The 27,538-nt window shown below is 31.3% G+C and overlaps 2 protein-coding genes across 5 annotated transcripts in view; both read right to left on the reverse strand.

Annotated features, from left to right (window-relative positions):
* Nucleotides 1-18,276, reverse strand: part of LOC126717787 (purple acid phosphatase 8-like) — a 43,862-nt gene extending 25,586 nt beyond the window's left edge. Inside the window, exon 1 of one of the 4 annotated variants that reach the window (XM_050419684.1) lies at nucleotides 18,183-18,275. Coding sequence is in view for 2 of the 4 variants with exons in the window: in XM_050419683.1 (XP_050275640.1) it covers nucleotides 2,663-2,857 (195 nt within the window). In the remaining 2 variants the exon portion in view is untranslated. Of the gene's footprint in view, nucleotides 1-2,662; nucleotides 2,878-18,182 lie in introns of those variants that run through there. The other 3 variants (XM_050419683.1, XM_050419685.1, XM_050419682.1) reach the window with 3 other exon arrangements.
* A 4,358-nt stretch (nucleotides 18,277-22,634) lies between these two features.
* On the reverse strand, nucleotides 22,635-27,012 carry LOC126717788 (purple acid phosphatase 3-like). The gene is made up of 7 exons (XM_050419686.1): nucleotides 26,663-27,012; nucleotides 25,047-25,203; nucleotides 24,256-24,363; nucleotides 23,998-24,125; nucleotides 23,325-23,453; nucleotides 23,157-23,224; nucleotides 22,635-23,068 (listed from the first exon to the last, which is right to left on the reverse strand). Exons 1-7 carry the CDS (start codon nucleotides 26,855-26,857, stop codon nucleotides 22,855-22,857), a joined length of 999 nt encoding a protein of 332 aa, XP_050275643.1. The 5' UTR covers nucleotides 26,858-27,012; the 3' UTR covers nucleotides 22,635-22,854.
* Nucleotides 27,013-27,538: the final 526 nt, after the last annotated feature.

The following is a 27,538-nucleotide window of genomic DNA, read 5'->3' on the forward strand; positions in this document are numbered from 1 at the left end:
GAGGGATATACTTTATTATTGCGTGTGTGGAAAATGTTTATAGATGCCTTGAGAAGCACGTGTGGGTGTGAATATATATATATATATATATATATAGTTTTGGTGAGCATCGGTACAAAATATAGTTGATGACATAAAAGTACTTTCCCACTAGTTTTTTTTATTAAAGCTCTGTTTGAAAACTGTTTGTAATTTTCTTTGGGTTTAGTAATTTTCTTTTTCATCACTTAGAAAAGAAAACAAGGAAGTAATTTGAAGATCCACAATGGGCATTATTAAAGCCTATTGTTTTGATGACTTTCAAACCATGCAAAACAAAGTCACATAAATATCATTTTTTTTCAACCCCAAAAAAAATCTTGATACAATGAAAAAATGATTGGGATAAAGCCTAGAAAAATTTTGTCTAAAGAAGAAAAAAGATCAGAATGATCGGTCTTCACATGCAGGGTTTTTTTTTTTTTTGGGTGATAATCTTCACATGTAGTTGCTTAGTCATTTGGAGGATGCATGTGTGTCTATACGAAATGTGAAAGCAAAATTGTCCAAACTCCTCTGAAGTTTCCACAAAATATTGCAATCAAGGGGAATCAATGCATATACATGAACTGGCAGAATGATATTAAGATGTTTTTACCACTGTATGATCAGCCAGTACTTGGTGGAAATGCAAAAATTACTACCAATTTTACTATAAAATATTTACATATTGTTATAATAATAAATATGATTAATGACACATCAACAATTTAATAAATAATTTTTAATTACTTTTTTATGTTATGTTTTAAAATTGACATATCAATTTGAAATTTTCATAACAATAAAATCTGTAATATTCATGTTATCACTATGACTATTACCAAAGGGAAAGGAATTTGCAGAAAGGTCTTTATTGAATACTTATTTAACGTATTGTATCCATCAATTATTATTATTATTTTTTATTTGATGGATCCATCAATTATTTGTTTCAGATGAAAGTGACTCCTGATTCTCAAAAAAGAAAAAAAAAGAAAAAAAGAAAAGAAAAACGAACAAAAGTGTTAGCAATGCAAGCATAATTCTGCCTAAATTTACCAAAAAAAAAAAAAGATTTGTTTCCTTTTAGAAAAGGAGAAATTGATTCCTAAAAATCATAATCTATTTCTCTTTTCTCTAGAAAGAACCATTGTTAAGAAGTTTAATCCTTTATTTTATGCGCAGATTAAAAGTGTGAAGAGAAAGATTAATGTGAAATTGGCATAGATGCCAAAAAAAAATTCGTTAGTGGGTGATGAGGATTTGTAGTGTATTTTCCAAGGATCAATTTGGATTGTGCAAGGAAATTGCCCTCTGAAACATCGTAGTCTATCATAGTTTAATGACGTGGGCTTTACTTCTCACAAGAATAATGATCAAAAGGAAGGAAAAAAAAGAAAAGAAAAAGAAATATCCGTATATTATATCGAATATCCTTTGGGAGTATAATTATTTCACGGCATTAGCTGATCAATGCTAAGGGAAGCACCTTCATTAGTACATGATAACTAGCCTCTTTGCAAGTATTTTGCGCGTGTAATGATACTTTTTTTTTTTAACCAAAAAAAAGATACTCTTTTTTTTGTCTAGTGTAATAATTTTTCTTTTAAAATTTTTTTTTGATAAGTTTGTTTTGAAGATATGGATTAATAGGAGAGTATCATATTTTGTAAGCATTTTAAATGGAGATGGAGATATTTTTATCGGATTATTCTCAAGTTTTTCCTCTACTAAACTAAGGTTTGCGGGTATTTTTGAACCACGTAAAAGTTCCGTTTAAAGAGAGAAATCTTCTTATAGATAGTATAGATAGATGTAAAGCTTGTTTACTTAAATTAAATTTTTTTTTTTATAGAGAATTTCAACCTATAAAGTCCGTTTCTGATGATAGTTTTTTATTATTAGACCAAAACACCAATCGCGTGGTTTGGTATAGGTGGGGATTGATCCAAGATCTCTTATTTAACCATCAGACACTTTATCAGTTAAGGTAATTAGAACCTATTAGTTTATTAATATTAAGTACTAACAGATATTATTACTAATTTCCCTATGTATAAAATCTACTCTTAGTTAATAGCTTACGTATTCTGTAAAAAAAACTTGAATCTTTTAATAAGGTTGCGGTCATGGATAATGCATGAATTCTTTTAATCTCTTAATATAAAACATCCTATTACATTTTGTGTTTATTTAATTCAATATTTATAGCATTGAGGAGGAGAGGAGGATTTGATTTCTAATTCTGGTGTTGTACAATAGAGAGCAAACAATGCAATAGATATAGAGCTACGTTTATCTAATCACATTATTTTGTTTTGTTTTGTTTTTAGCAAACAAAGACATCAAATATGTCGGTACGTGACAGTTATATCCAACTAGACAGAGAACTACTTGTATATTGATTAATCTAGTTTTATTTGGCTTTTACAGCACTACATGTGCATATTGTTTACCAAAGTGTCAAAAAGATTTAAGAAAAAAATTGCATATGTAAATACACATACACATGCATGTTGACATGAAGATAAGCTTGGTTTTTGGGAGTTTAAATATATTAATTAGAGAATTTTTAAGCAGATAAATCAAAGTAATTGTTGTAAGAGCTCTAAAAAAGAAGAGGAGAATATTGTATAATGACCTGAGTAGCAACAAGGGATTGGTTGTAGAGTCCTTTTCTTCCCCAATCTCCAACGACCAAAAAGCTTAGAGACCCATCAGCTTTCACGGGGTGTTCAAAACGCTTAAGCTCCGCCGTGGAAGGAACAAAGCATAGCCAAAGATTTGCAGTAAAGAAAAGAAAGAAAATCATGGAATTGTGAGAGGGAGAAACCATGGTTGCAATGCTTGGAATGAGAAAAAAAAAATGGTAGCTTTGGTGAACCAACGTTCCCTTTATAGCTTAGGAGTTAAGAAGACGTGCAACATATGCAATACGAGTCAAAAAAGAAAAAAAAGAAAATCTAGATTATAACAAGGGAGTAAATATTGGTATTTGCGTAAAGAATTACTCAGAAACTTCAATGATGCGCGTGTCCGATTTCCTTCAAAATGAAATATTGCTACGGTCCTTTCTACGAAAAAAAAGAAAAGAATATAATCATAAATATTGCTAACATGTGTTAAAATATTTAATATTTTCAAAAAAAAAAAAATAATAATGGGTAAAAAAGTTTAAAATCTGTGTTGTATATTCAAGAATTAAACAATTTTAGATATACATTACCATCAATTTTTTTTAAAAAAAACTCTCACTCTTATCTGCGTATGTGTAAATGAACCGTAGTTTGGCTGGCCCAATCTTATAATGGTAGTTTTTAATTACGGGCTTCTCTAGAGGTGGTACGGCACATACCCAGTTGAATGGATTCTTTAATGGGGAAAGAAGGAATAGTTGTTGCTATTACTAGAAGCAAGGAACCAATGAAGGATAAGATGCTGTTACAAGTAACATTGGGCTGGGTCAAGGAATGACCTCAATTGTTGAATACTTAAAAAAATAAATAAATAAATAAAAAGACACATATATACCTGTCTGGGTTAATATGTTTGAAGGATATGAATAGCACATATATTATATATAGGGAGAAAAACGTAAAGAAACTAAAATATATAAAAAAAAAACAATTATTGGAACTAAAAGAGTTTCCATCAAATAAATTTTTTAAAAATAGCAGAAAAAAGCGACTCATACAATTAAGAAGCCAGCATGCCTTAAGGAGATGAAAATATATAAATTGGTGTATTACCATCATAAATTCAAATCTGATCGTATTTATGTATATAAAAGGAAAAAAAAAAAAAAAATACGTGCCATGTTTATTTGGTCATATACTCATGTCAATTTGATTAAAAGGGGAAAATTTAAGAAAAATGCTATATTTACAAAAATTTCACAATATATCCTAAATAGCATATTGTTATGGGTGGACAAAAAAGTAATCTAAGTTATGAATTCTAACCAGAACCAATAACAATCTATCACTTATAATTTATTGTAAAAATGTTGTGAACGTAACACTTCTCAATACCACATTAGAAGTTAATTAATGGAAGTCTTTGTTAAAATGAAGTGTAGGAGACATACGAGAAATAAAGGTTCCCTTTTGGCATACGGATACTTAAATGGAGGTCTATTAATACACCACTCAATTTAAATGGAGGTCTGTGTCATGACTCATGAGGAGTACTTGTCCTACCCTAAAAGCTCAAGGTAAAGAAAATTAGTGCCTAAATAAAAACTGTGTGCCTAATTATCGTGACTCATTTCATAGTCCTTCACGTGTACGCATATATTTAATAATTAAAAAAAAAAACACATATAACTTCAGTAAAATTGTGTAACTAGATGAATCATTAATAAATGTTTTCTTTTCTTTGAAAAATGTGTATTATATCTCATAATTATGTATTTATTAATCCTTAACTTGTACCCTTAAGGCACTCATAACTGTATCTGTAGGGTACAAGAATTTCAGTAAGGTAATTGTGCCACGTGTCATACCTGTGGCCAAGAAAGGCCATTATCATGTCGAGGAGGCCACACCCTTGGACAGTAAGGCAACATCAATAATGCGTCACCAGGGGAAGTCGTACTGTAGAGAAAGAACTTTGGAGAAGGGATTAGCACTTACGTGACTGAGGGATTGGTGGTTGCCACCACATTTAATGCATCCCACCAAACCTCCTAACTACATTTATGTGGAGAAGACCCCTGAACAATGCTGCCTTAGCTGCCGCACTCACAAGGGGTTTGGGAAGGTGTCTAATGGGAGATATATAATGTAGCGGCCTGGATGATCAACAAATAGAAGACCAAGATCATCTAAAGGGAGATATATAATGTAGGAGACCCTCCAGGGATAGGGGGAGAAGAAGAGGGGGAGAAAACACTGTAGCAACAAGAACTGTAAAAATATTCAAGTCCAAAAGAAATATTTTTGCAGGATCACTCTCCTCGGATTTTGCCGAGGAAGGTTTTCTTTACATAAAACTTGTTCTTCTTTACTTTCTTACTGTCTTTGACCCATAGCATGTGTTCTTGGATCCATTGAAGTCTAGTTTTTAAGCCCACTCTCTATAAATTCATTGTATTGGGCTCTTTGGACCTTAACTCATTAATCTTTTGGGCTTAAGAACTAAAACCCGCCCTTATAGTACCCATATTAAAATTAGATTATAACTCGTATTTACACACGAGTCATATGCTGGCTACATTTACACAAATGGAAGCCTGTCTCTATGTTGCTAAAGTCGCGGGTGAATCCTTTTCCCCCATAAAAGCATGTTGTTCCATTGGTTGATTTCTGACAAGTTTTATGACATTAATCAGCTTTCCTAGGGTCGACTTATTTTAGAAAGTGAAGTCAATCAAGTTTAGTCAACATTTATCCTTAATCATGACTAAAACAACTCCTTTCTTTACCTAAGCAAAAGCAAATTTAAAGTTTACCACTTGTTTATGAACATGGGGTCAATAGCTTCACTCTTTAGCAACTTGAGAGTAGCAAAATATTATGGGCTTAATGTGAATTGTAGGGGGAAAAACACCCTCAATGTCTGTGTGTAAATTAAAATAAATATTATGGGCTTAATGTGAATTGTAGGGGAAAAAACCCTCTCAATGTCTGTGTAAATTAAAATAAATGACTACCAAGTAATAACAATATATATATATATATATATATATATATAGACACACACACGGAAACAAATTCTTAGCAAGCACTATAAAAACACAACCACACAAGGACATAAAATCTTACATGAAAACCCCTTTAATACTGTAGAGGGAAAAACCACGGGATAAATCCGAAAAAATCCATTATGAAAATACAGATTACACCTCTTAAGTTTATGCCAAACTTAAGTTCACAATAAATTGGAGATATAACAAATAAATCTCAAGAAGTAAATACAATCTCACCACAAAACTTAGTAGTAAAGATCTTCTCTTTAAACACTTCAACTCTCTATGGTTGTAGCACTAAAAAAGAGTTCCATTATTTCAATATCGTGTAATGAATTACTCTAGGTTTTTCAGTGCAGTTCTAAGACAATTTGTGATATGGAATTGATATTTAGGATTGACCAGTGGTTGAGAACTCTTTGAACCAAGACCAAACAGATGTTTTTAAACTACAAACTTCATTGATATAGATTACATAGGTTTGAAAGCATAAAATGAATACCATAGATTAATAGATATCCTCCTCTTCATACTTCCTTTTCCTTGCTTTTGTAATATATCTCCCAACAAGCAATCGGCAAAAGAAGTTTCTAATATAATACATATTTGATATCTCCCAAGCCTCCTCCTACTTTTTTTTGCTTTTATAATAATACCAATACATAATAATCTTTCTTATTTCTTAAGACCCCAGTAGAGGGCTAAGCTTCATATTTTTGCATATATTATAGATCTTAAGCCCTTCTTCTTTGCAGTGAAACTTCTCTAGATGGTAGAGTAGAGCTGTTTGGTTGTCCCCCACTTGTGCAAAACTCTGCCAGAAATATCATAGAATGCAATATCAACACCAGCTTGAGTAATTTGCACTGACATTGAATCTCTCTTCCTCATCCTCCTTCAAATATATGTATATAACCACGATAAAAAAAATTGCCTTCCCTTTCACCCCCTCTCTTCCTCTTGGTGTAAAAGCAACATATGGATGTTATACATATATCTCTTAGTGATAACACTAACAAGGCCTCACTAGTTTATCAAAAAGATAACACTAACAAGGCCTCACTAGTCACTACCTCTTCTTTCAAAGCCTCCAAGCTGCCTCCAAAATAAGAAAAACCAGGAAGCTCCTTGAAGTTGAAGCATTACCAAGCTTTTCAATTCACCGAACATTTATTTAATAAACACAACCACCCTTGTTTCTTTCTCTTTAGTGTGCGTTTGGCTCCAACTTAAAAAACCAGCTTATTTTACTATTCAACTTATTTTTGTTATTATTCATAGGTCTCATTGCACTTTTTGATACTATTCATGGATTTCATTATACTATTTCAACTAACTTTTACTTTTATCTACAGTACTTTCAGCAAAAAGTTTTAAGTTTCAGCAAAATAAGTGGATCCCAAACAAACCCTTAATTTGCAATGTGTAATGCTAAGAAATAACCGAGGCTGGTGCCTTCATTCCATGTCTAGTACTACTCTTTTCAGTGTCTTTGATTCAAACATCAACCACTTAATCTACCCCACTAAGGCTCCAATTTTACCTTATAATAAATTATAATATTACAAATGTCATGTTCTTTAAGTTGATACTCTTCCACATTAATGAAGTGTATGCATTGTTTTAACTTTGATACGGCTAGTAATTGAGTAGAATGGAAGAAAAAAAATGCCATTTTTTGGTAGTTAACAGACTTTACCTAGTGAACATGTATATTTATGCTTCCTCTTTTTTTACCCTCGATCTCTCTCTTGGACAAGTGGAGCTTTTTGTCCATGGTACTGCTAGCATATATTTCTCTTCATAATTTGGCAGCGTCATGGTCTTTGGAGATGCCCCATTTGTGCAAAACATTACCAAAAACATCATAGAACACAATATCCACATGGGTTTGAGTAATTTTCATTGACATAAAACCTTGTCCATCATAATTTAGCTTCAATTCCTCAGGGTTCCACTCCCTAATATCACCCCTCCATGCCTTAATTAGAGCCACCTCCGCTTGTTAGAAATTGAATTTGGCTGCCATAAGAACCATGTTATTAGTTCGCCGTTTAAGTAAAACTAAATTCTATGAATTATTTTCACACATAATAATAATACTAACCTGTCAGTGCCACAAATGTGTTCCAAGCAGTGGTCATGCCCATTTACGTACAAATCAATATTATTTGCCTGAAAATACATTAATGGATTTAGGAAATTGTTACTTCAATTACAATAATCTTTTACCAAAAAATTATATGATTGGAATTTGGAAACTTAACTAATTAGAATCAGGGGCGGAGGGAAGGGGGGGGGGGGGGGGGGGGCGAGGGGGGTCAAATGCCCCCCCTGATGCCCCAAAAATTCTCAAGTAATATATAGTATAAGGTCTTATTTGCATACACAAGGACAATCGACTTTTTTAAATACATATTGTACTTGTACTATGTATTAGTTCACTGTAGGAAAACAATTTCCTACTTCTCCACCACTATTTTGTTGAACAGAATTATGAAGAAAAAAAAACTACTCTCACTCACTAGTCATTATAGCACCTCAAAAAAATTGAGGACCACAAAATTTTTCACAACTTTTTATCATAACTGTTGCATGGCAGAGTATGATTGTTAAAAAAAAAATTTGTGAGTTTATGTGTTAGTATTTGTTAATCACTCACAGTCTGCCATATCAAAGTTTTGGCAAAAATATTATGAAATAATTTATGGTCTAGAACTACTCATAGCACCTTTGTTACATATAGCAATTTTTTCTTTCCTCACTAGCATTTTTCAGTCTCAGACCCAAATATTTTTTACAAACCCAAATTTTAATTGTATATGACAATTACATTTGCATATAGTTGTTTATTTATTTTTTTATTAATATCAATTAATATTTTTTCGAATTAATTTTACTCTCTTTTGATCTTGCCCCCCCTAACCTAAAATCTTGGCTCCGCCACTGATTAGAATATATTTACTACTATTAGTCTATTACCTGAAGGATTGGGAGAAGTTGCTCTTCAAGCTCTATAGTGATACCATGCTGCCCAGCACTTTTGATTGTATGGTGACCGACCACAATCTTCCATTTTGCAGTGGAATCCCTCAATGCTGAATCCACATCCTATTGCAAAACCAAAATCAAAACTGTTGATTACCTTCGTGTGCCAATACATAAGGAAGTTCAAGTGAAGCACTAAGTGTGGTTGAGGTCTTTGGTTCAAGTTCCTAACTAATATCTTGGAGAGACCCTTAGGGATTCCTCCATTAATTACCTAATGTGTGTGAAATGCAAGAATTGTAACACACACATGGAGAATAAGCAAGTGCTCGAACAGTTCTGGACACTCACATTAACAAATTAAAAAAAAAAAAAAAGTTTTGCATTTTCAATATATACCATTTATAAGATAATATTGATTATTAAAGATGAGAGAGTATGGGTTGTCCGGAATATTTATTAATTTACATCATATATATATATATATATATATATATGTGCACACGTATGTTTGGCTATGAAATTATCAACTAAAATATATGTGTGCACATGGATTTTGAGGTAGGTTTGTGGCTTTCCCTTCTCCTTTCTCAAAAAAAAAAAAAAAAACGTGATGAGAAGAATCTTAGGTTACCTCTAAGAGGTTTGAAAGACATTCCTATTGTGGCAAAATGCCTTTCCAATTATAGGTATGCTCCTTTGGGTCAGTAAAGTAGTCATTCACGAATGGAGTAGTGTCCACAAAGAAAAACTCCACAAATCCTGTAAATTGGAAATCCAAAAAATTACTTTATTTTTAAGTAACTATTTGTAACACTTATATGATGTTGTATATAACATATTTACCCTTACCGAGTATACTTTAAAATTCAAGAAAAAATAACAAAGATGATCCCAATACGTATGAAATAGATATAAAAATAATGAAGCATATTTTGTAAATATGTAGGTGGTTTTATTTATTTAAGAAAATAGGTGGTATTTAACCATGATATTTTTCGTCCTTACATTATGTATTGGTGCAAAAGTAGTACTAACATTTTTCGTCTGTGTGTGTGTTAAATACTTAGTATTCTATAAAAAAAATAAAAAAAACATATTTCACCTTACAAATCACATTTCAGAATAAACACATCCAAACAATGAGAATGTAAAATATGTATGATTGTATTCTTATCCATCTCTAATTCTATGACATTAATATCACAAATAGATGATTTTTTCATTCTAATTAATAAGCAAAAAATTCAATACCTGCATTGACAATGAAAGATCTCAAGCAAAGCCATCTGTGGTCCATCTTCGTCAGGATGGGACTCAATTGTGCCTCTACATCGCCCCCGTAATCGTGGTTGCCCAAAACTGTTGCAAATTTAATAAAATCAAAGCTTAGGCATACATTAATTTTCCCCCTGTGGTTGAGCACTAGCTATGTATCAAATATCAATATTCATACAAAAGAAAAGTTACCATTTGTTGCATATGGATTAATTTGAGGATTTAAAATTAAGGGATTTCAAGAATAATTTCTAGTATAAATAAAATAGCTACATATAAATTTACTGCATGACTTTGGGTTTTGGATATTTTGTTAAAAAAAATTTGTGATATCATGGATTTGAAATGACATTGTATACGTATAACCTAATCATTTTAATCTTTGTATAAATAAAGCTCAAATCTATTCACAAATTTTATTATTAGAAAAAAAAAATTGTTATTTTATACTTCATTAAAGTATTTTTTAAAGAAAAAGTTAAGATCCAAAGGAAACCAGTTGCAAGAAGAATTGTAAATCCTAGGTGAACCTGACCATTATACCATTGTTTATGCAAGCTTGAGGCAGTGTAGATATTGATAAAGGACTCATTGAATGCAAGATCATACACCCCTGTTGTGTGTACCCAAAATATGACTATTGGGCTCAGTCTCTACTTGGGCTCACAATCTATTTGTTTTGTGAGTTTTGGGTTTCCTACTATGGGTGGATCTATGCTCGGCAGCCCAAATACCCTCCTATTTCCTCAAATCCCTCTCCCTAACTCACAGAGTTGTTCCCTTTCTCCCTTAGAATGACTGCTCTCTTCTCTCAATGTTTTCTCCAGAATTGCCAACCCCTTGTTCTCATTCTCTTCTCCTATTTATAGGCTAGGATAAGCGGAGGAGCTATGATTACTCCCCCTTACTAGTGCGAATGGGGGTTCAATTACATCGTCTCAAAGTGGAAGCTCCGTTAGGAAGGTGGAAGTGGCATTGGAACTGATTCCCACCTTCAGAAGCCTGTTCGGCAGCGATGTTCTCAAAGGCATTACCAGATAGCCAAATGCAGGGTGTCTCCGAGCAATAGCTCTCCTCGACCAGGTCAGAAGAGATCAGGGGGTTCGCTTGAGGTATTCAAGCTAGCGTGGTCTTGTTTCAGCTCTTGGATCCAAACTGGGTCCTAAGGTGTTCGAGTTGAGGCTAAGGGTCCGAAATGGGGATGGGAGGTGGCCTAGGTTGCAAGGCCTAGTCCCTAGGCCCAGGCGCCCGTACAATAGCCCCCCCCCCCTTGATTCCTGCTCAGCGACCGAGAGCGAATCAAGGACAATCCGCGTGGTGTTGATAACTCCTCAGGAAGCCCAACCGTCAGCTACTGAAAGGAAGAGACAGCCATTAATGCTTTCTCAAAGGAAGCACTACGCCTGCTTGTCATATTTAACCATCGTCATAATCTGATGGTTCGGAGCCCGAGTTCACGCGTGTGGCAATTACAGGCGAAATCCAGAAGGGTTTTTCCCGCCTTTTTCATTAAATGCCTTCACTCCTATAAATAATTCCCACAGTTTGTTCATTTCACTCTTTGCATCTTCTTTCCTTCGATTTCCTCTCTACCAAGCATATTTGTCACGACCCAAACCTGTACTTCAGAATTTAGAGCATGACCGGCATGTTAATATCAAGTTTACCTCAATACTAACACGAACCAACCTAAATTGAAGGTGTTTAACAAGAATATTTTCTTGTATTCCTACCTATTTCTTGCATAAAAGCCATAATATACAAAAATGGTGAAAACCTTGAAAATTCATTTCATTCGAACTTTGCAAGATTGCCACTTAGCTGAAACTTAAGGTATACGTGTAAATATTACATAACTAAACGTTTTAGCAAAAATCTTATTACAAACCTAACCCCAAAGATATACAATTGAGGTTCAAAACAAACTAAGGTTCCAAATTACATCTGTGCTCAAAGGATAAAGTACATCTTGATTCCTTATATACAACAAAAGAGCTAAACTACTATACAATAAAAAAAAGTCTACATTCTAACAAACGAGAATCACAGAATCTCTGCCACCTCTAATACTCTCGCTGCTTTTAGGAAGAACCTGTGCACTGAAATATAGTGCCGGTTTGGATCCAGCTGAAAGTCAAGTCTGCGTTTTGCGTTTTGCGTTTTACTTTTTCTTTTCTTTTTTTTTCCCCCTGCACTGTTTCTGCTTGAGGGGGACAAGAGTACTGTTCACATACTGTTAAGCACTGTTCATACACTGTTTGGCACTGTTTACGGGTTAAAAAATATTAAAAATGGGTCTCACGATACTATTCACACATTTAAAAATAATTTTGCTATAGTGTTTTCAGTTTCAGTAACAATAAGTTCAATCAAAACGGACCCCTAGTATGTGTTTGGATATGACTGAAACCTGCGTCTATGTTTTCATTTCACGTTTCCTTCCTTTTTTTTTTTTTTTTTTTTTTTTTTTTCTCCAACGCATGAACAGTGAATTTACTGTGCAGAGACAAAAATCACTGTTTATACACTGTAATAGCACTGTTCACGTATGGTAGCAACATTGTTCACACATTTAAAAATATTAAAAATGGGTCCCACGGTACTTTTCACACATTTAAAAATTATTTTGATACAGTGTTTTCAGTTTTCAGTTTTAGCAACAATAAGTTCAATTCAAACGGACCCATAATAGGGTAAGCTACGAAGCCCAGTAAGGTTTTAAGCTCCATGAACCTTTAATAAGAATACATGTAAATCAAATATTTTATGGATATACAAATAGGAGAACATTTTTTCATGCATAATATTTTATACTATTCATAATAACAACTTACACATTTTTCATAGGGAAATAATTGTTCTCATTTTCCTTATCAGATTAATACTACAAAATCCTTCAAACTAAATTCCTCTCATTTCTTACAAAGTCACTAAACTTTATATTAACTCTTTAAAATCATATAAAATAATCATTTCATTCATAAACTTCTTCTCATAAATTATTATAACTTTCATAGTCATAAAACTTAACATTTTGATATTAACATTTACTTATACTTTGATCGAGCGTAGACACACCGCCATCCTTAGTACATACTTTATTTTAGCGCGGATGCACCACCATCCTCAATAATACTTTGATTAAGCGCGGACGAATTGCCATCCTCAATTCATATTTTAATTGAGCGCGGATGAGCCACCATCCTCAATACATACTTTAATTGAGCGCGGACAAACCACCATCCTCAATACATACTTTAATTGAGCTTAGATTACCAGAGAACATAATCCAAAACATTTCTTACTTATATATCTTACTTAATCAATTTCTCTTTATTTAATTACGTTCTCTTTATGTTGATACTTAAAAATGATTTCCTTAATTTCATTGAGATAATGAAGTGGGTGTTTGCGATTGAGGTTTCCATATTTTGTTGTGAGAATAGAGTGGTTGAGGAAGTGTTTGGTAGGTAGCTTAAATTTATGTAATTTTAGAATATATAAATATTTTATGCTTTAAATTCTTATTTATAGATTTCAAAATCATTTAATTAGTTTAAAAAATAAAATCTACTTAATTTTAACGGTAAATATTATAATATGTTATAGTCTTATAGTGTTATACAAATTTTTTAATAAAATATGAATTAATAAAATCAAGTTTTAAAGTATTCAATAATATTGTGAACAAATATAAATATTATATAACAAAATAAGTACTATATGTAGGTCTTAATATATATATATATATATATATATATATAAATGATTTCAAAAGAAATTGTAAAATAGTCTGTGCATCGCACGAGACATTATCTAGTTATATGTAAAAGTAAGATGCAACAATAATAGGACATTAATTTGTTATCATAAATGACGTGGCTTCAATTCACAATTCAGCCATATAAGTCCTAAAAACTAGTCGCTAACCCGTGTGATGCACGAGAAAGCTACTGGGTATGAAGGTTTAACATTCTCAATTATTTAATAAATGTATGAAAGACAAATTTAAAGAACAAATTATTCAATATTTCTAATTAATCATGATGAACCACAACAATAGCAAATATGTTAACCCATCCAACAACAAAAATACAACTCATAAGCTTAAATTATATCCAAACGCAAACAAAAGAAAAAAAAAGTCACATATTAATACAAAGAGAGAAACAAAACAAAAGGCTAAATGTAAATTAAAATTATAAAAATTAATAGTGGTTGTTGTAAAACACAAAACATATACACAACTATTTAAAATCACTACTATCTAAAGAACTGTCAAAAGACATAGCACTATTAATAAAATAAAAAATCAATACTTAATATAAAATAATATAAATAATAAAATAAACAATCAATACTAAATATAAAATAATATAAATGATAAAATAAATAATGCAAGCGCACGAAGTTAACACTTGATGGACGTGGCAAAGGCATATAAACTTGAATTTGAAAGCTTCACAGGCTTGGTCAGGCAAAGGCACACAAAACAAAATAAGGTTGAGAAGACAAAAGAATGAAAGGAAAAAGAAACAAAGCAAAAAGAAAGGAGTCTTGGCGAAGAAGATGAAGAAGATGGAGGTGACAGCAGCTATCTGGTATCGACTTTCGTTTTTCTCTATGGGTTTTTTTGTGTGGATAATATTTAAATGATCTGAGTTTTGGGTTTTGGGGGAAGGAGATTGTATTGAGCGAATGTCAAAAGAATAATTCAAATGTTAAAATATTGAGGTTTGTATTGCTTTTATAGTGTTCATGATGGGTGGTCTGAGGAAGGAGATCGATTCTGAGGAAGAAGATGTCTGTTGGTGGGTATAGTGGGTTTTTAGATGCGATGATGCTTTGCTGTTGGCTTGCTGTGGGTCTGATTGAGGAGGAGCTGGAAGAGAATGCACAGTATTGTGAAAAGTAAAGGCAGAGTTTTTGTGAAAGGGAAAGGCAGAGTTTGGTTTTAAAAAATTCAATTACTTTTTTTTATTTTTTATTTTTAATATTGTGCTGATGTGGAAAATTGTGGGAGTTTCAGAGGATTCGGTTATATATATATATATATATATATATATATTGATAAATAACACAAAGGGCTATACTTTTTTTTTTTTTTTTTTGATGAGAAACAAAGGGATATACTTAATTATTGCGTTTGTGAAAAATGTTTATAGATGCCTTGAGAAGCACATGTGAAAATATGTTGGCACTGGCAGGTACAAAATATGAAAATATAGTTGATGACATAAAAGGACTTTCTACTGAGTTTAAAGAATGCTCAAAGTATGACCACTCATGTTGGGCAGAATGGTACTTCCCCAAGCCTAAAAGGGTTGTGGCGTTTGAGGACCTAAGTTCGAGTGATCTTGGGTGGGGAGGAGTGGGGTAGTAAATTAGGTTCATTAGGGTTTAGGGTCTGTGGGCTTTTAATTTGTCTTTTGAAGGTCTTAATTATTAATGTCTTTAAACGTTTATCCAATTATCCCACTAGCTTTTTGTACATCTCTGTTTGAAGAGTCTTCGTAATTTTCTTTGAGTTTGATAATTTTTTTCACTTTGGGAAAAAAAGAAAAAAGAAAAAGAGAGAGAGAGAGAGAGAGAGAGAGAGAGAGAGAGAGAGAGAGAGAGAGAGAGTAGAAAGAAGTAATTTGAAGAACCACAATGGGCGTTAAAGCCTGTTGTTTTTGATGACTTTCAAAGCCTGTTGTTTATTAGTACTACAGATCAAGGTCTATTGGCTTTTAATTTGTCTTTTGAAGGTCTTAATAATTAATGTCTTTAAATGTTTATCCAATTATCCCACTAGCTTTTTGACATCTCTGTTTGAAGACTCTTTGTAATTTTCTTTGAGTTTAATAATTTTTTTCACTTGAAAAAAAAAAAAAGAAGAGAAGAAAGAAGTAATTTGAAGAACCACAATGGGCGTTAAAGCCTGTCATTTTTTATGACTTTCAAACCATGCAAAACAAAATCACATAAATTTTGTTTTTTTTTTCAACCCCAAAAAAAATCTTGATATAATAAGAAAATGATTGGGAAAAAGCCTAGTGAAATTTTGTGGGTGAAAAATTCAGTACCGGTGGCAAAACTCGTCTTCCCCTAAGAAGAAAAAAAGACCAGAATGATCAGTCTTCACATGTAGTTGCTTTTAGTCATTGGAGGATGTGTATATTAATGTGAAAGCCAAATTGTCCAAACTCTTTCTCTTAATGTTTCGCAAAATATTACAATTAAGATCTTCTACTCTGATACCATGTTAAATTATCAATTTTTCCAAAATGTTAAGTTATTAGGATATGATAAATTTAATTATTTAATCACATACTTCTAACAATTGTCAGCCAGTAAAAATGCTAAAATTACTACTAATTTTACTATAAAATGTTTATAAATTAATATAATAATAAATATGTTTAATGACACATCAACAATATAATAAATAATTTTTTAATTACTTTTTTATGTTATGTTTTAAAATTGACATATCAATTTGAAATTTTCATGACAATAAAATTTGTAGTACTCATGTTATCACTCTGTAATTGACTATTACCAAAGGGAAAGGAATGCGCAAAAACTCTATTTATTGAATACTTATTTAAAGTGTTGTATCCATCAATTTTATGCACTGATTAAAAGTGTGATGAGAAAGTTTGATGTGAAATTAGCATAGATACCAAAAAAATATTCGGTAGTGGGTGATGAGGATTTGTAGTGTATTTTCCAAGGATCAATTTGGATTGTGCAAGGAAATTGCCCTCTGAAACATCGTAGTCTATCATAGTTTAATGACGTGGGGTTCACTTCGCCAGTCTCCACAAGAGTCATGATCAAAAGGAAGGAAAAAAAGAAGAAGAAGAAGAAATATCCATATATTATATCGAATATCCTTTTGGCAGTATCGTTATTTAACGGCATTAGCTGATCAATGCTAAGTCAAGCATCTTCATTTAATTAGTAAAAGATAATGTAAAGCTTGTTTGACTCAAATTAATATGCTCATGCTGAGAGGCCCACCTTAATTTGATTGGGCAGTTGTTACTTGTTACTTGTTCCCTCAGTTAATTACTGGCCTACAAGTTCACTTTCTGTTGTCTTTGTTTTGAAATTGACACATTCACAGTATATTATCATTATTTTTATGCTAAATAGTTTATTAATAAGGTTGCCGTCATGGATAATGCATGAATTCTTTTAATCCCTTAATAAATGAAAATATCCTATTGCATTTTGTGTTTATTAATTCAATATTTATAGCATTGGGAGGAGAGGCCTTAATTTTGTGTTTATTAATTCAATATTTACAGCATTGAGAGGAGAAGAGGATTTGGACTCTAATAGAAAGCAAACAACGCAATCGAGCTATATAAGTCTTTTGGCACCTTACCAAAGCAATTTTCGCAAACAAAGACATCAAATATGTTGTACATAACAGTTCTATCCAGAGCCGGTCATGGCCTAAGGCACCCTAACATGAAGAGGCCCCCAAATATGGGGTGGTAAGGGTTTTTTTTTTTTTTTTTTTTTTTTTAAAAAAAAAATATAATTAAAGAAAAAAAAAAAAAGTGAGTTAGGAGTAGTATATTTTTTTCAAAATCTTAAGAAGGCCTAAAATATTAGAGTTATGCTAGTATATTATGAGTTTTATTACATAGGTTCTACAAATTGTATGTCACCAATGAAGGAATTCAATACTCATTTATTCTTTTGTTGAAGTGCCACCTCATAACCACATCAGTTTGTAAGCTTTTTGTAGTAAAATTTGTAATAAGTTTAGCATTTTCTCCAAAAAAAGAAAAAAAGAAAAAAAAGAACTAATAGAAATACAACCAAGTCACCATTAAGTGTATGAAAAATACTAAAGCTAATACAAATTTTAGGACAAAAAATTTACAAACTGATGTGACATAAATATGATCAATGTTACTTAAATAATATAATAAATGAATATTTGAATAACTCTTTTTTAATTGGTGATATGTTAATTTGTAAAACCTATATAGTAAATAATTATCATTAACTTACTTTAGGTGAATTAGTCATATTAATAAGTAAAAATTAATAATAGATTTGTAATTTTTTTTAAAGACTAAATATTATCTAAGTGATATTTAGATGTAAAAAGGTCCCATAAAATTTTTAAGCAAATGAATCAAAGTTATTGATGTAAGAACTGCAAAAAAAGAAAAGGAGAATATATATATTGTACAATGACCTGAGTAGCAACAAGGGATTGGTTGTAGAGTCCTTTTCTTCCCCAATCTCCAACGACCAAAAAGCATAGAGACCCATCAGCTTTCACGGGGTGTTTAAAACGCTTAAGCTTCGTCGTGGGAGGAACAAAGCATAGCCAAAGATTTGCAGTAAAACCACTGCACACCCTTGGTGCGATGATCATTCCACAAGTATAAGTGCTTGTGGGATGTAGGGGGCAAGGGCCAGAATTCAAGTCTCCAAGAGGAAGCTTCACACACTTATACACTTAGATTAGGTTAGAGTAGAAATTTTATCTTGTATAAAAAAAAGAAAAAAAGATTTGCAGTAAAGAAAATAAATAAAAGCATGGAATTGTGAGATGGAGAAACCATGGTTGCAATACTTGGAAATGAGAAAAAAAAATGGTAGCTTTGGTGAACCACGTTCCTTTTATATATATATAGCTTAGGATAGGAGTTAGAAGACAAGCAAAATATTAGGGTTGGCAATTCGTGTTTGCGTGTCAGGTTCGTGTCATGTCAACTTAAGAGTATTCAACTATATAGATCAACACTAACCCAAAATGTTTATTAAACAAGTCAAGATTCCTCAACCCTAATACAATCCCTTTATTAAACAGGTCAGTCGTGTTGACCTGTTTATTAGATTTTATCAAAATGAAAAAAAAAAAAAAATGTAAAAACAAGCGCATAAATATTTTTAATATAAAATTCAGAACTAACGAGTAACTGCATCATAAATAATCATCTAAAACTAAAGCATATCTTAATATTACAAATAATTAATCACAATATGTCCAAGAAAATAAACCACAACAACTAATAAGTTTATAAACTTAAGGTTTGAAGGGTATATTAGTAAAATGTCATTTAATTAAACAGGTCAAACGGGCCAAACAGGTTCCATATGTTGAACACTAACCCAATTTGTTTATTAAACGGGTTAGTCGTGTCAATCCAAATATAATATAAACCCATTAAGTTTCAACTCATAACTTGCTAATTTCGTATTGTGTCGTGTTGGGTTTATGAGTCATGTCTAATTTTGCCACCCCTACAAAATATACAATACGGTCAAAAAAGAAAACAAAATCTAGATTATAACAACGGAGTAAATATTGATATTTTGCGTAAAGAATTACTCAGAAACTTCAATGATGCAAGTGTTCGATTTCCTTGAAAATGAAATATTACTAACGGTCCTTTCTACCAAAAAAAACAAGAAAAGAATACTGTTAACAGTCAAGGAAATTTTGATATGACATGGGAAAAGCTGATTTGGAAATTTTATTAGCTGACGAAGTGTTTTTATAAACTGAAAACATAATTTTAGTTATAAAAATAGTGGGTTAATCGGAAAATGAGTGTGAGTTAAAGAAGTTTAGGACCCGTTTGGTATATGTGTTTAAACATATGTTTTCAGTTTTTAAACAACATTACACGTATTTTCACACTTTTTTACCCACATGTATTTTCAAAAAAACTGAAAACTGTTATTTAAACACATGTATCAAACAGGCCCTTAAAGCCTGTACTGTGTATCTAAGAATTAGGTCATTTTAGATATACACTACTGTCAATTTTTTTAATACCTTCTCTCATTTTTCCGTGTATGTTAAAATACTTAGTATTCTTAAAAAAAAAAAATCAATTAAATTCATTACTAGGTAAATTTGTAAATTTATTTAATAAAATTAATAGCAAATTTAGTATTTTTGTAAGATTGGCTCCACTAAATTAAAAGGAAGTGTCAAAGTTATAGGAAAAATGTTAACAGGTACTTACCAAAAGACACCAAACAGTACTTATAAAACTAAAAAAGAAAAAAAAAAGAAAAAAAAAAAGAAAGAAAGAGATGAAGCTCTAAAAAAGACAAAATTTTCAAAAAAGTTGTTATTAACTGTAGCCAGCCCAACTAAGTCCTTTGGCTGGTTCAATCTGATAATGGTGGTTTATAATTTTACGGGCTACTGTAGAGTTGGTACATAGTACATACCAGTTGAATTAATGGAGAAAGAAGGAATAGTTGTGGCTATTACGAGAAGCAAGGAACCAATGAAGGATAAGTAGAGCATAAGATACGAAGACACATATATACCTACCTGGGTTAATATGTTTGAAGGATATGTATACCACATATATAGGGAGAAAAACATAAATAAATAAAAACAATAAATTATTGGAACTAGAATAGTTTCCTTCAAGAATATATATATATATATATATATATATAAATCAAAACAATAAATTATTGGAACTAGAATAGTTTCCTTCAAAATATATATATATATATATATATATATTTAAATAGCAGAAAAAGTGACTCATGCTATTTAAGAAACCAGCATGCATGACATGAAAATATGTCAATTGGTGTCTTACCGTTATAAGCTCAAATCTTATTGTATTTACGTATATAAAAGGAAAAAATATATATGCCATGTATAACTAGTCATGTCATTTTGATTAAAAGGGGAAAAGGTAATAGAAATGCCAAGTTTATTACAACAATTTCATAGTATATTTTAAATTGTATGTTGTTATGAGCGATTATGGATAGACAAAAAAGAAATTTAAGTTGTGGATTCAAATTAGAACCAACAACAACTTATTACTTATAATTTGTTGTGAAAATGTTGTAAAAATATTGTATTGATAACACTTTTGAAAAGGCAAAGACCATGCATATTGCAAGTAAATTAATGTAAGTCTTCAGTTGAAATGAAGTGTAGGAAAGATACGAGAAATAAGGTTTTTCTTTTGGCATAAGGAAACTTAATTTATTTGATTTGGAAAGTAAATTAAACTCAACATAAGTGTCACATACATATCTATTAATACACCACTCAATTTAAAAGTTAGAATCCCTAAAATCGTATTAAATAAACTATAAAGATGAAGTAAGTTCTGTTTTATTCGTATTCTGTTGCCAAGTTGAAGTTTTTCATCTTTGGAAAGTTGAATTTTGAGTGGGATTGGCTGTCATTTGGGGAGAAATTTTAAATTCACAAGATAGTGAGACACTACCTTTACATATGCTTGATTGTGCATGGAACTAGTTGATAAAATTGATATGGACAATAAAATGTTCAAGTGGCCAGGTAGATTATCAATAAGTCCAACAACATCAATAAAGATAGTCCCCCCCGACCCCCGGCCCCGTGCCCAAAAAAGAAAAAAAAAAAAAAAAAGAATATGAATGGATCGAGTTTTGACAAGTGTTATTGTGGAAATTTAGAATATGAAAAGTTTACTTATCCTGTTGTCCTAGAAGTTGAAGGTAAAGAAAATTAGTGCCTAAATAACAGTGGTGGGTGGTTTGTAGGCAGAAAAGTAGGACGCGGAACATAAAGTAAGGTTGGTTGAAAAACATAATTATCCTTACTCATCTCATAGTCCTTGCGTGTGTATGCATATATTTAAAAAAAAAAAAAAAAAAAAAAAAAAAAAAAAAAAAAAAAAAAAAAAAAAAAAAAACACATATAACCAATTAACCTTAGTAAATTTGTGTATGTAATCCAGTGAATTATTAATAAATGTATTTTTTTTTCTTTAAAAAATGTGTATTATAGCTCATAATTGAGTATTTATTAATTCTTAACTTGTGCCCTTAAGACACTTATAACAGTGTACATTAAAGTTAGGTTATATCCCATGTTTACACACGAGGCATATCCAAGCTACATTCATACAAATGGAAGCCTATCTTTATGTTGCTAAAGTTGCAGTTCATTTTTCCCCCCATAAAAGCATGTTCCGTTGATTTTTGATAAGTTTTATGAAATTAATCAGCTTTCTTTGGGGTTGAATTATTTGAGAAAGTGAAGTCAGTCAAGTTTAGTCGACATTTTTCCTTAATCATGACTAAAACAACTTCACTCCTTATTCAATAACCAGGCCCTAGGGACACCCCAAGCTAGCTACAAATTCTCTCCTTAGATCTTGAACTAAGAACTCTCACAACTCTCATTACTTATTCAGCTATCGTACTTGCTACATTCAAACCTTCTCAACAACTTAAGACTAAGGGTGTGTTTGGATACTGTTTATTTTGTTGAAAACTGAAAACTGAAAACATTATACCAAAATAATTTTTAAATATGTGAATAGTACCGTGAGGCTCATTTTTAATGAAAATTTTGGTGAAAAAAGAGGTTTGTGAGTCCCGTAAACAGTGCACATGATCCACTGAAAACACACCCCAGCCACAAAATGCGCATCTAAAAAAGAAAAAAAATGCATACGCAAGACGTTGTCTTTTCATCAATACCCAAACAGGTACTAAGAGTAACAAAATATTAAGGACTTGGTGTGAATTTCCATTACTTTTCCTCATATTTTTTTCCCATTATTTCAGTATGTTCAGTGCAGTTCCAAGACAATTTATGACATGGAACTGATTTTTAGTATCGACCAGTGGTTGAGAACTCATTGAACCAAGACCAAACAGATGTTTTTAAACTACAAACTTCATTAATACAGATTACAGAGGTTTGAAAGCATAGCATATATGAAACCATAGATTAATAGATATCTTTAATCTTCCCCTTCATCCTTTCTTTTCCTTGCTTTTGTTAACATATCTCCCAACAAGCAATCAGCAAAAAAAGTTTCTAATATAATACATATCCCCCAAAGCCTCCTCCTACTGTTTTTTGCAGTGAAACTTCTCTAGATGGTAGAGTAGAGCTGTTTGTTTGTACCCCACTTGTGCAAAACTCTGCCAGAAATATCATAGAATGCAATATCAACACCAGCTTGAGTAATTTGCACTGACATGAAACCTTGTCCATCGTAATAGAACTTCATTTCCGTTGGATTCCACCAATCAATAGCACCCTTCCATGCCTTTGACCCACCACCACTTGTTAAAAATTGAAGTGCACTGCATCAAAATATATGGTTCAATTTTATGATTTTCTCCATTTCAAAAATTAAAGTTTCGGATTATTATTATTATTATTCATATTTACCTGTCAGGACTACTTATGTGTTCCAAGCAATGGTCGTGTCCATTTATGTAAAAGTCAACATTGTTTGCCTGAAGATTAAAACAGAATTGAGTAGAAGCATTCATTTACTTCGAAAATAATTTACATGGGACTCTATTTTTTTTAGATCATTTGAACGTTTTGAATTACCTGAAGGATTGGAAGAAGTTGAGCCACAAGCTCTACCGTGTTGCCATGATTTCCAGCACTTCTGATTGTATGGTGACCCACCACGATCTTCCACTTTGCTGTCGACTCTTTCAATGCCAAATCCAATTCCTAAAATGGAGGATTCATTATAAATTTAGATTCTTACATTATAAACAAATGGTAGTGCATAGATAAATTTTGGTTTTTCAACTTTGTGGTTTTTGTTTTTTGGTGTTATAATGTGACAACATTATTTAAATTTGGGAAATCGAGTTCAAGATTTTTAGGAAAATCTTTTTATAGATAAGATAGTATTTTAATTTTATAGTATCCGTTTCATAATGATTATTTTTTATCATCATGTTAAGATACCAATTGATTTTTGGTGTAATCTGAAAAACTTTACCAATCAACTAGAACTCACAAAATTTTTAGGAATTAATGATGAATTTTTAAGAAAACTTATTTATTTGTTGAGACAGTTTAATTCTTTGGCTAATTTTGTTCTTCATTTCGCATTAATTGATCCCATCCCCTCTATTCCAAGTCCTTTTTCTCACTAAATTTCTCATTATTTAGTTAAAAAAAAAAAAAAAGCTTATTTATGTGTTGAGAAATTTTTATTTTATTTTTTTTATAACATATGATATGAGCATATAATTAAATGATTTACCTTTAGGAGATTTGAAAGGTATTGGTCTCGAGGTAATACGCCTCTCCAGTCATAGACATCATCCTCAGGGTTCGTGAAGTACTTATCCGAAAAAGGAGTTGTATCTACGAAGAAAAATTCTACAATTTCTGCCAAAAATAGAAAATAAATTCAAATTATATAAAAATCTACTGAATTTTCTAAAATTTTAAATAGTTATATCTTCAAAAGTTGCTTTTAAAAAAGAAAAGGAAAAGCTGAAAAGTGGAGTTGTATTACCTGCATCCACGATAAAAGATCTCAAGCAAAGCCATCTGCTGTCAAATTTCCTGAGGATAGGATTGAGTTGTGCCAAAACGTCCCCCCTATAGTCATGATTGCCCAAAACTGCAACATAATAATAAAGAGAAGTCAAAAAAATGTATCACTTTTTATTTTACTTTTTTATTATAATGTTGTTAATATTACTTGTATTTTTTTCCTGAAAAGTTACATTTTAAACTTTTTTTTTTAAAAAAAAGACATAATATTTTAAACTTTATAGTGTAGTAAAATAGTAAATTAAATTTAAAAATAACAAATTAAATCATAAGATTTTCGAAAATTTTAAATTGAAACCTATCGTTTCAAAAATAACAAATTAAATCATGAGATGTTAATAGGTCTAAAGTTATAATATTTTTCATAACTGTTGAGTTGACAAATTATAAATGTCAAATAATAAAGGAATATTAATAATGAGTCCAAATGAAAATAAATAATAACTTGCCAACCCATTAGTTATAAAATTTGTTGTGAAATATATTATGTACCGGGTAGCATTGCTCTATTTTTTATTTTTATTTTTAATTATGAAAAACTAAATTCTTTTTTGAGACCAGAAAAACTAATTTGTTTCTATTGAAAGTAGATGATTTAATTTGTTATTCCTAAAACTACATAGTTTAATTTGTTACACACCATATTCTCAAAAAAAAAAAAAAAAAAAAATTGTTACACACCAAAACTATAGGGTGTAAAATATAATATTTGCACTATATTTAAATAGATTATTGTTTTGAGAATTATACCAGTGTACCACTGCCTTTGCAAGCTAGGTGCTTTATAGACATTGGAAAATGACTCATCAAATGCTGGATCATCAACTCCAGTCAGTCCATCATCATAAAAATTATCTCCAGTGGATATCACAAAATCAATGTCCAACTTGTCTCCAGTTATTCCCATCTGGATATTATTCAACAAAATCACATATAATTAATTTAAATAAGAACCAAAAAAAAAAAGATTCTTATTTAATATCCTCTAACTTAAAGCAATGAAATTACAATATAATTTTCTTAATGGGATTGAGTTACAGATAAGATATAAAAAAATGTTGTGAATATTTGAATAGAAGACAATCCAATAGAGAGAAAGCATTGGTCTTTATTATCTATGATTTACCTAGCTAGCTTGATAAATAAACAAAAGCAATTGTGTAAAGTTTGAAACGTGCAAGGAAAACCCATGTCGATATTTCAATGGGCGGTGACCTGTCTAGTGGCCCCTTGTTACCAGGAGTTTAATTTTTTTTTTTTTTTTGATGAACTACCAGGAGTTTAATTTAAATAATCGAGTTAGGCTCAGTTTCATACACATGCTTGTTGTCAGAAATTGATAGGTCTTATAATTTTGGCCTTTCCACCCATATTATTTATTTTTTATTTTTTAACTTGATAAAGAGGAGGGGATAAAGTTTATATATTATAACCATCGTCTGAATGAGTACTTTCACACTTAACAATAAAAATTACAAAAATGTAAAAACCTCTGAAAAAGTGAAAAGTAGTAATAATAATAATAAATAAATAAGAGAAGGGCCCCGAGGGAACTGTTTGATGGAAGTTTCATATTAATAAGGTGATCTGGAAACAGGAAACCAAGACTTGAATAAGTTTGTCTTATAGTAATTATGTAGGTAAGGTGAACTTTTTACATGCTTCTCTGGCTCCATAAGGTACAAAGAACATGACTTGGACTGAGAGAGCATAAGGAATCTATGTGGAATTATTCCAATACATAGCAACCAAAAAAAAAAGATAAGAGGGGAATAATGATAAAAAAATTTAAAAAAAAAAAAAGATTCTGATGTTGGTGTGATGAGCTATCATGGTGTTCGAAATTCAGAAGGCTAAGAACTAGTAGATGATGGGAAATTTGCTTCCACAACACACTGGTTAAGGTTCCATTGTTAAGCAATTGAGATTGGTTAACTGGCGTATCTCACTTAATATGTGTTATTTATAAGCGTTAGGTGGAGGATGAGGTTTTGGTTTGGTTTTAACTTTTAAGACTCGAATGCAATGTAACTTGGTAAAATAAAAATAAAAACAAAAATAAAAACTAGTCCAGTAAGGTATGTGCCATTTTCCTGGTCATCATGGTTTAAATTTGCATAAGCTTACGATGATTATAATTCTATATCATAATAAAGAGTATTTTAGTTCGACTAGTTAGAACAAGTAATCAACATTTTTTTTTTCCTTTTTAAGTACAACAAATAAGCAAAATAAATAATTGAAACAACAGCATCATGGAGAAAAAAGAAGAAGAAAAAGTTAGAATTAATGTTGATGGAGGTATATCAAGATAAACTTAAAGTAGGAAAAGAAAAATATAAATGTAAGGTAGAAAATATAGTGACCTGATGAGCAACTTGAGATTGGTTATAACCTCCTCTTCTTCCCCAGTCTCCGACCACCAAAAAGCTAAGAGATCCATCAGCTTTTGTCGGTTGTACAAACCGCTGAAACTCAGCTAGGGAGAGAACCAAACACAAGCTCAGTATAGCAGTGAATGTAACACACAAAAGCATAGGTTTCGTGGAAAAGGCAGCCATGGTTTTTGGGGTAGAAACTGAGATAAAAAGGAGGAAGCTTTATGCTTATGGGAATTGCAGAGAGGCAAGCAAGCTTTTTATATGGGTTATAGTGGGGGTTGGGGTGGGGGGTGGCAATAATAAAGCAACTAACTAGGGATGAATTATCAGGGGGTGGTGTCAATAACAGGGCTTATAATATCGTCATAAGAGTTTACTATAACCCCATAACTCCCTAAAGTTGGAGCCTATGCATCGTTTGGGAGAGAATTATTGTGCGTTTGTGTTTTTAGTGGGTCCTATGGTATTATTTATGACCCAGTCAAAAATTTAGCAAAAACTACTGCACTGTTCACTATCCACAACACTATTTATTATTAAAAATTATTTTATTACAGTATTTTTAATAATAAATTTTTAATTTTCAACAAAATAAGTAATATTTAAACAGACTATATATATATATATATATATATATGACATTTATGACTAATCATCCACAAATGGACAATAAACTGTGGAGTCCACTAGATAATCCTTGGACCCAAAAAAATTCTACACCATGGTACCAATCTTTGGAAACTGCCGTTTGTGCATGGTATCTTTTTCTTTTTCTTTTTCTTTTTGGCAAGGACAAGAGTTTGTGAATAATATTAGATTGCATTTGTTTTAGCATAATTTTTTTTTTGATGGAAAATATTT

Source organism: Quercus robur, chromosome 3 (genome assembly GCF_932294415.1).
Source record: "Quercus robur chromosome 3, dhQueRobu3.1, whole genome shotgun sequence".
Classification (NCBI taxonomy): domain Eukaryota; kingdom Viridiplantae; phylum Streptophyta; class Magnoliopsida; order Fagales; family Fagaceae; genus Quercus; species Quercus robur.

What these genes read in the sequence shown, in the direction of transcription:
- LOC126717788 (XM_050419686.1), bottom strand. Translation starts at nt 26,857, where the DNA reads ATGGCTGCCTTTTCCACGAAACCTATGCTTTTGTGTGTTACATTCACT. An exon ending in AACTTCTTCCAATCCTTCAG is followed by an intron (nt 23,225 to 23,324) that starts GTAATTCAAAAC and finishes TTTAATCTTCAG; the next exon opens with GCAAACAATGTTGACTTTTA. An exon ending in CACATAAGTAGTCCTGACAG is followed by an intron (nt 23,069 to 23,156) that starts GTAAATATGAAT and finishes ATTTTGATGCAG; the next exon opens with TGCACTTCAATTTTTAACAA.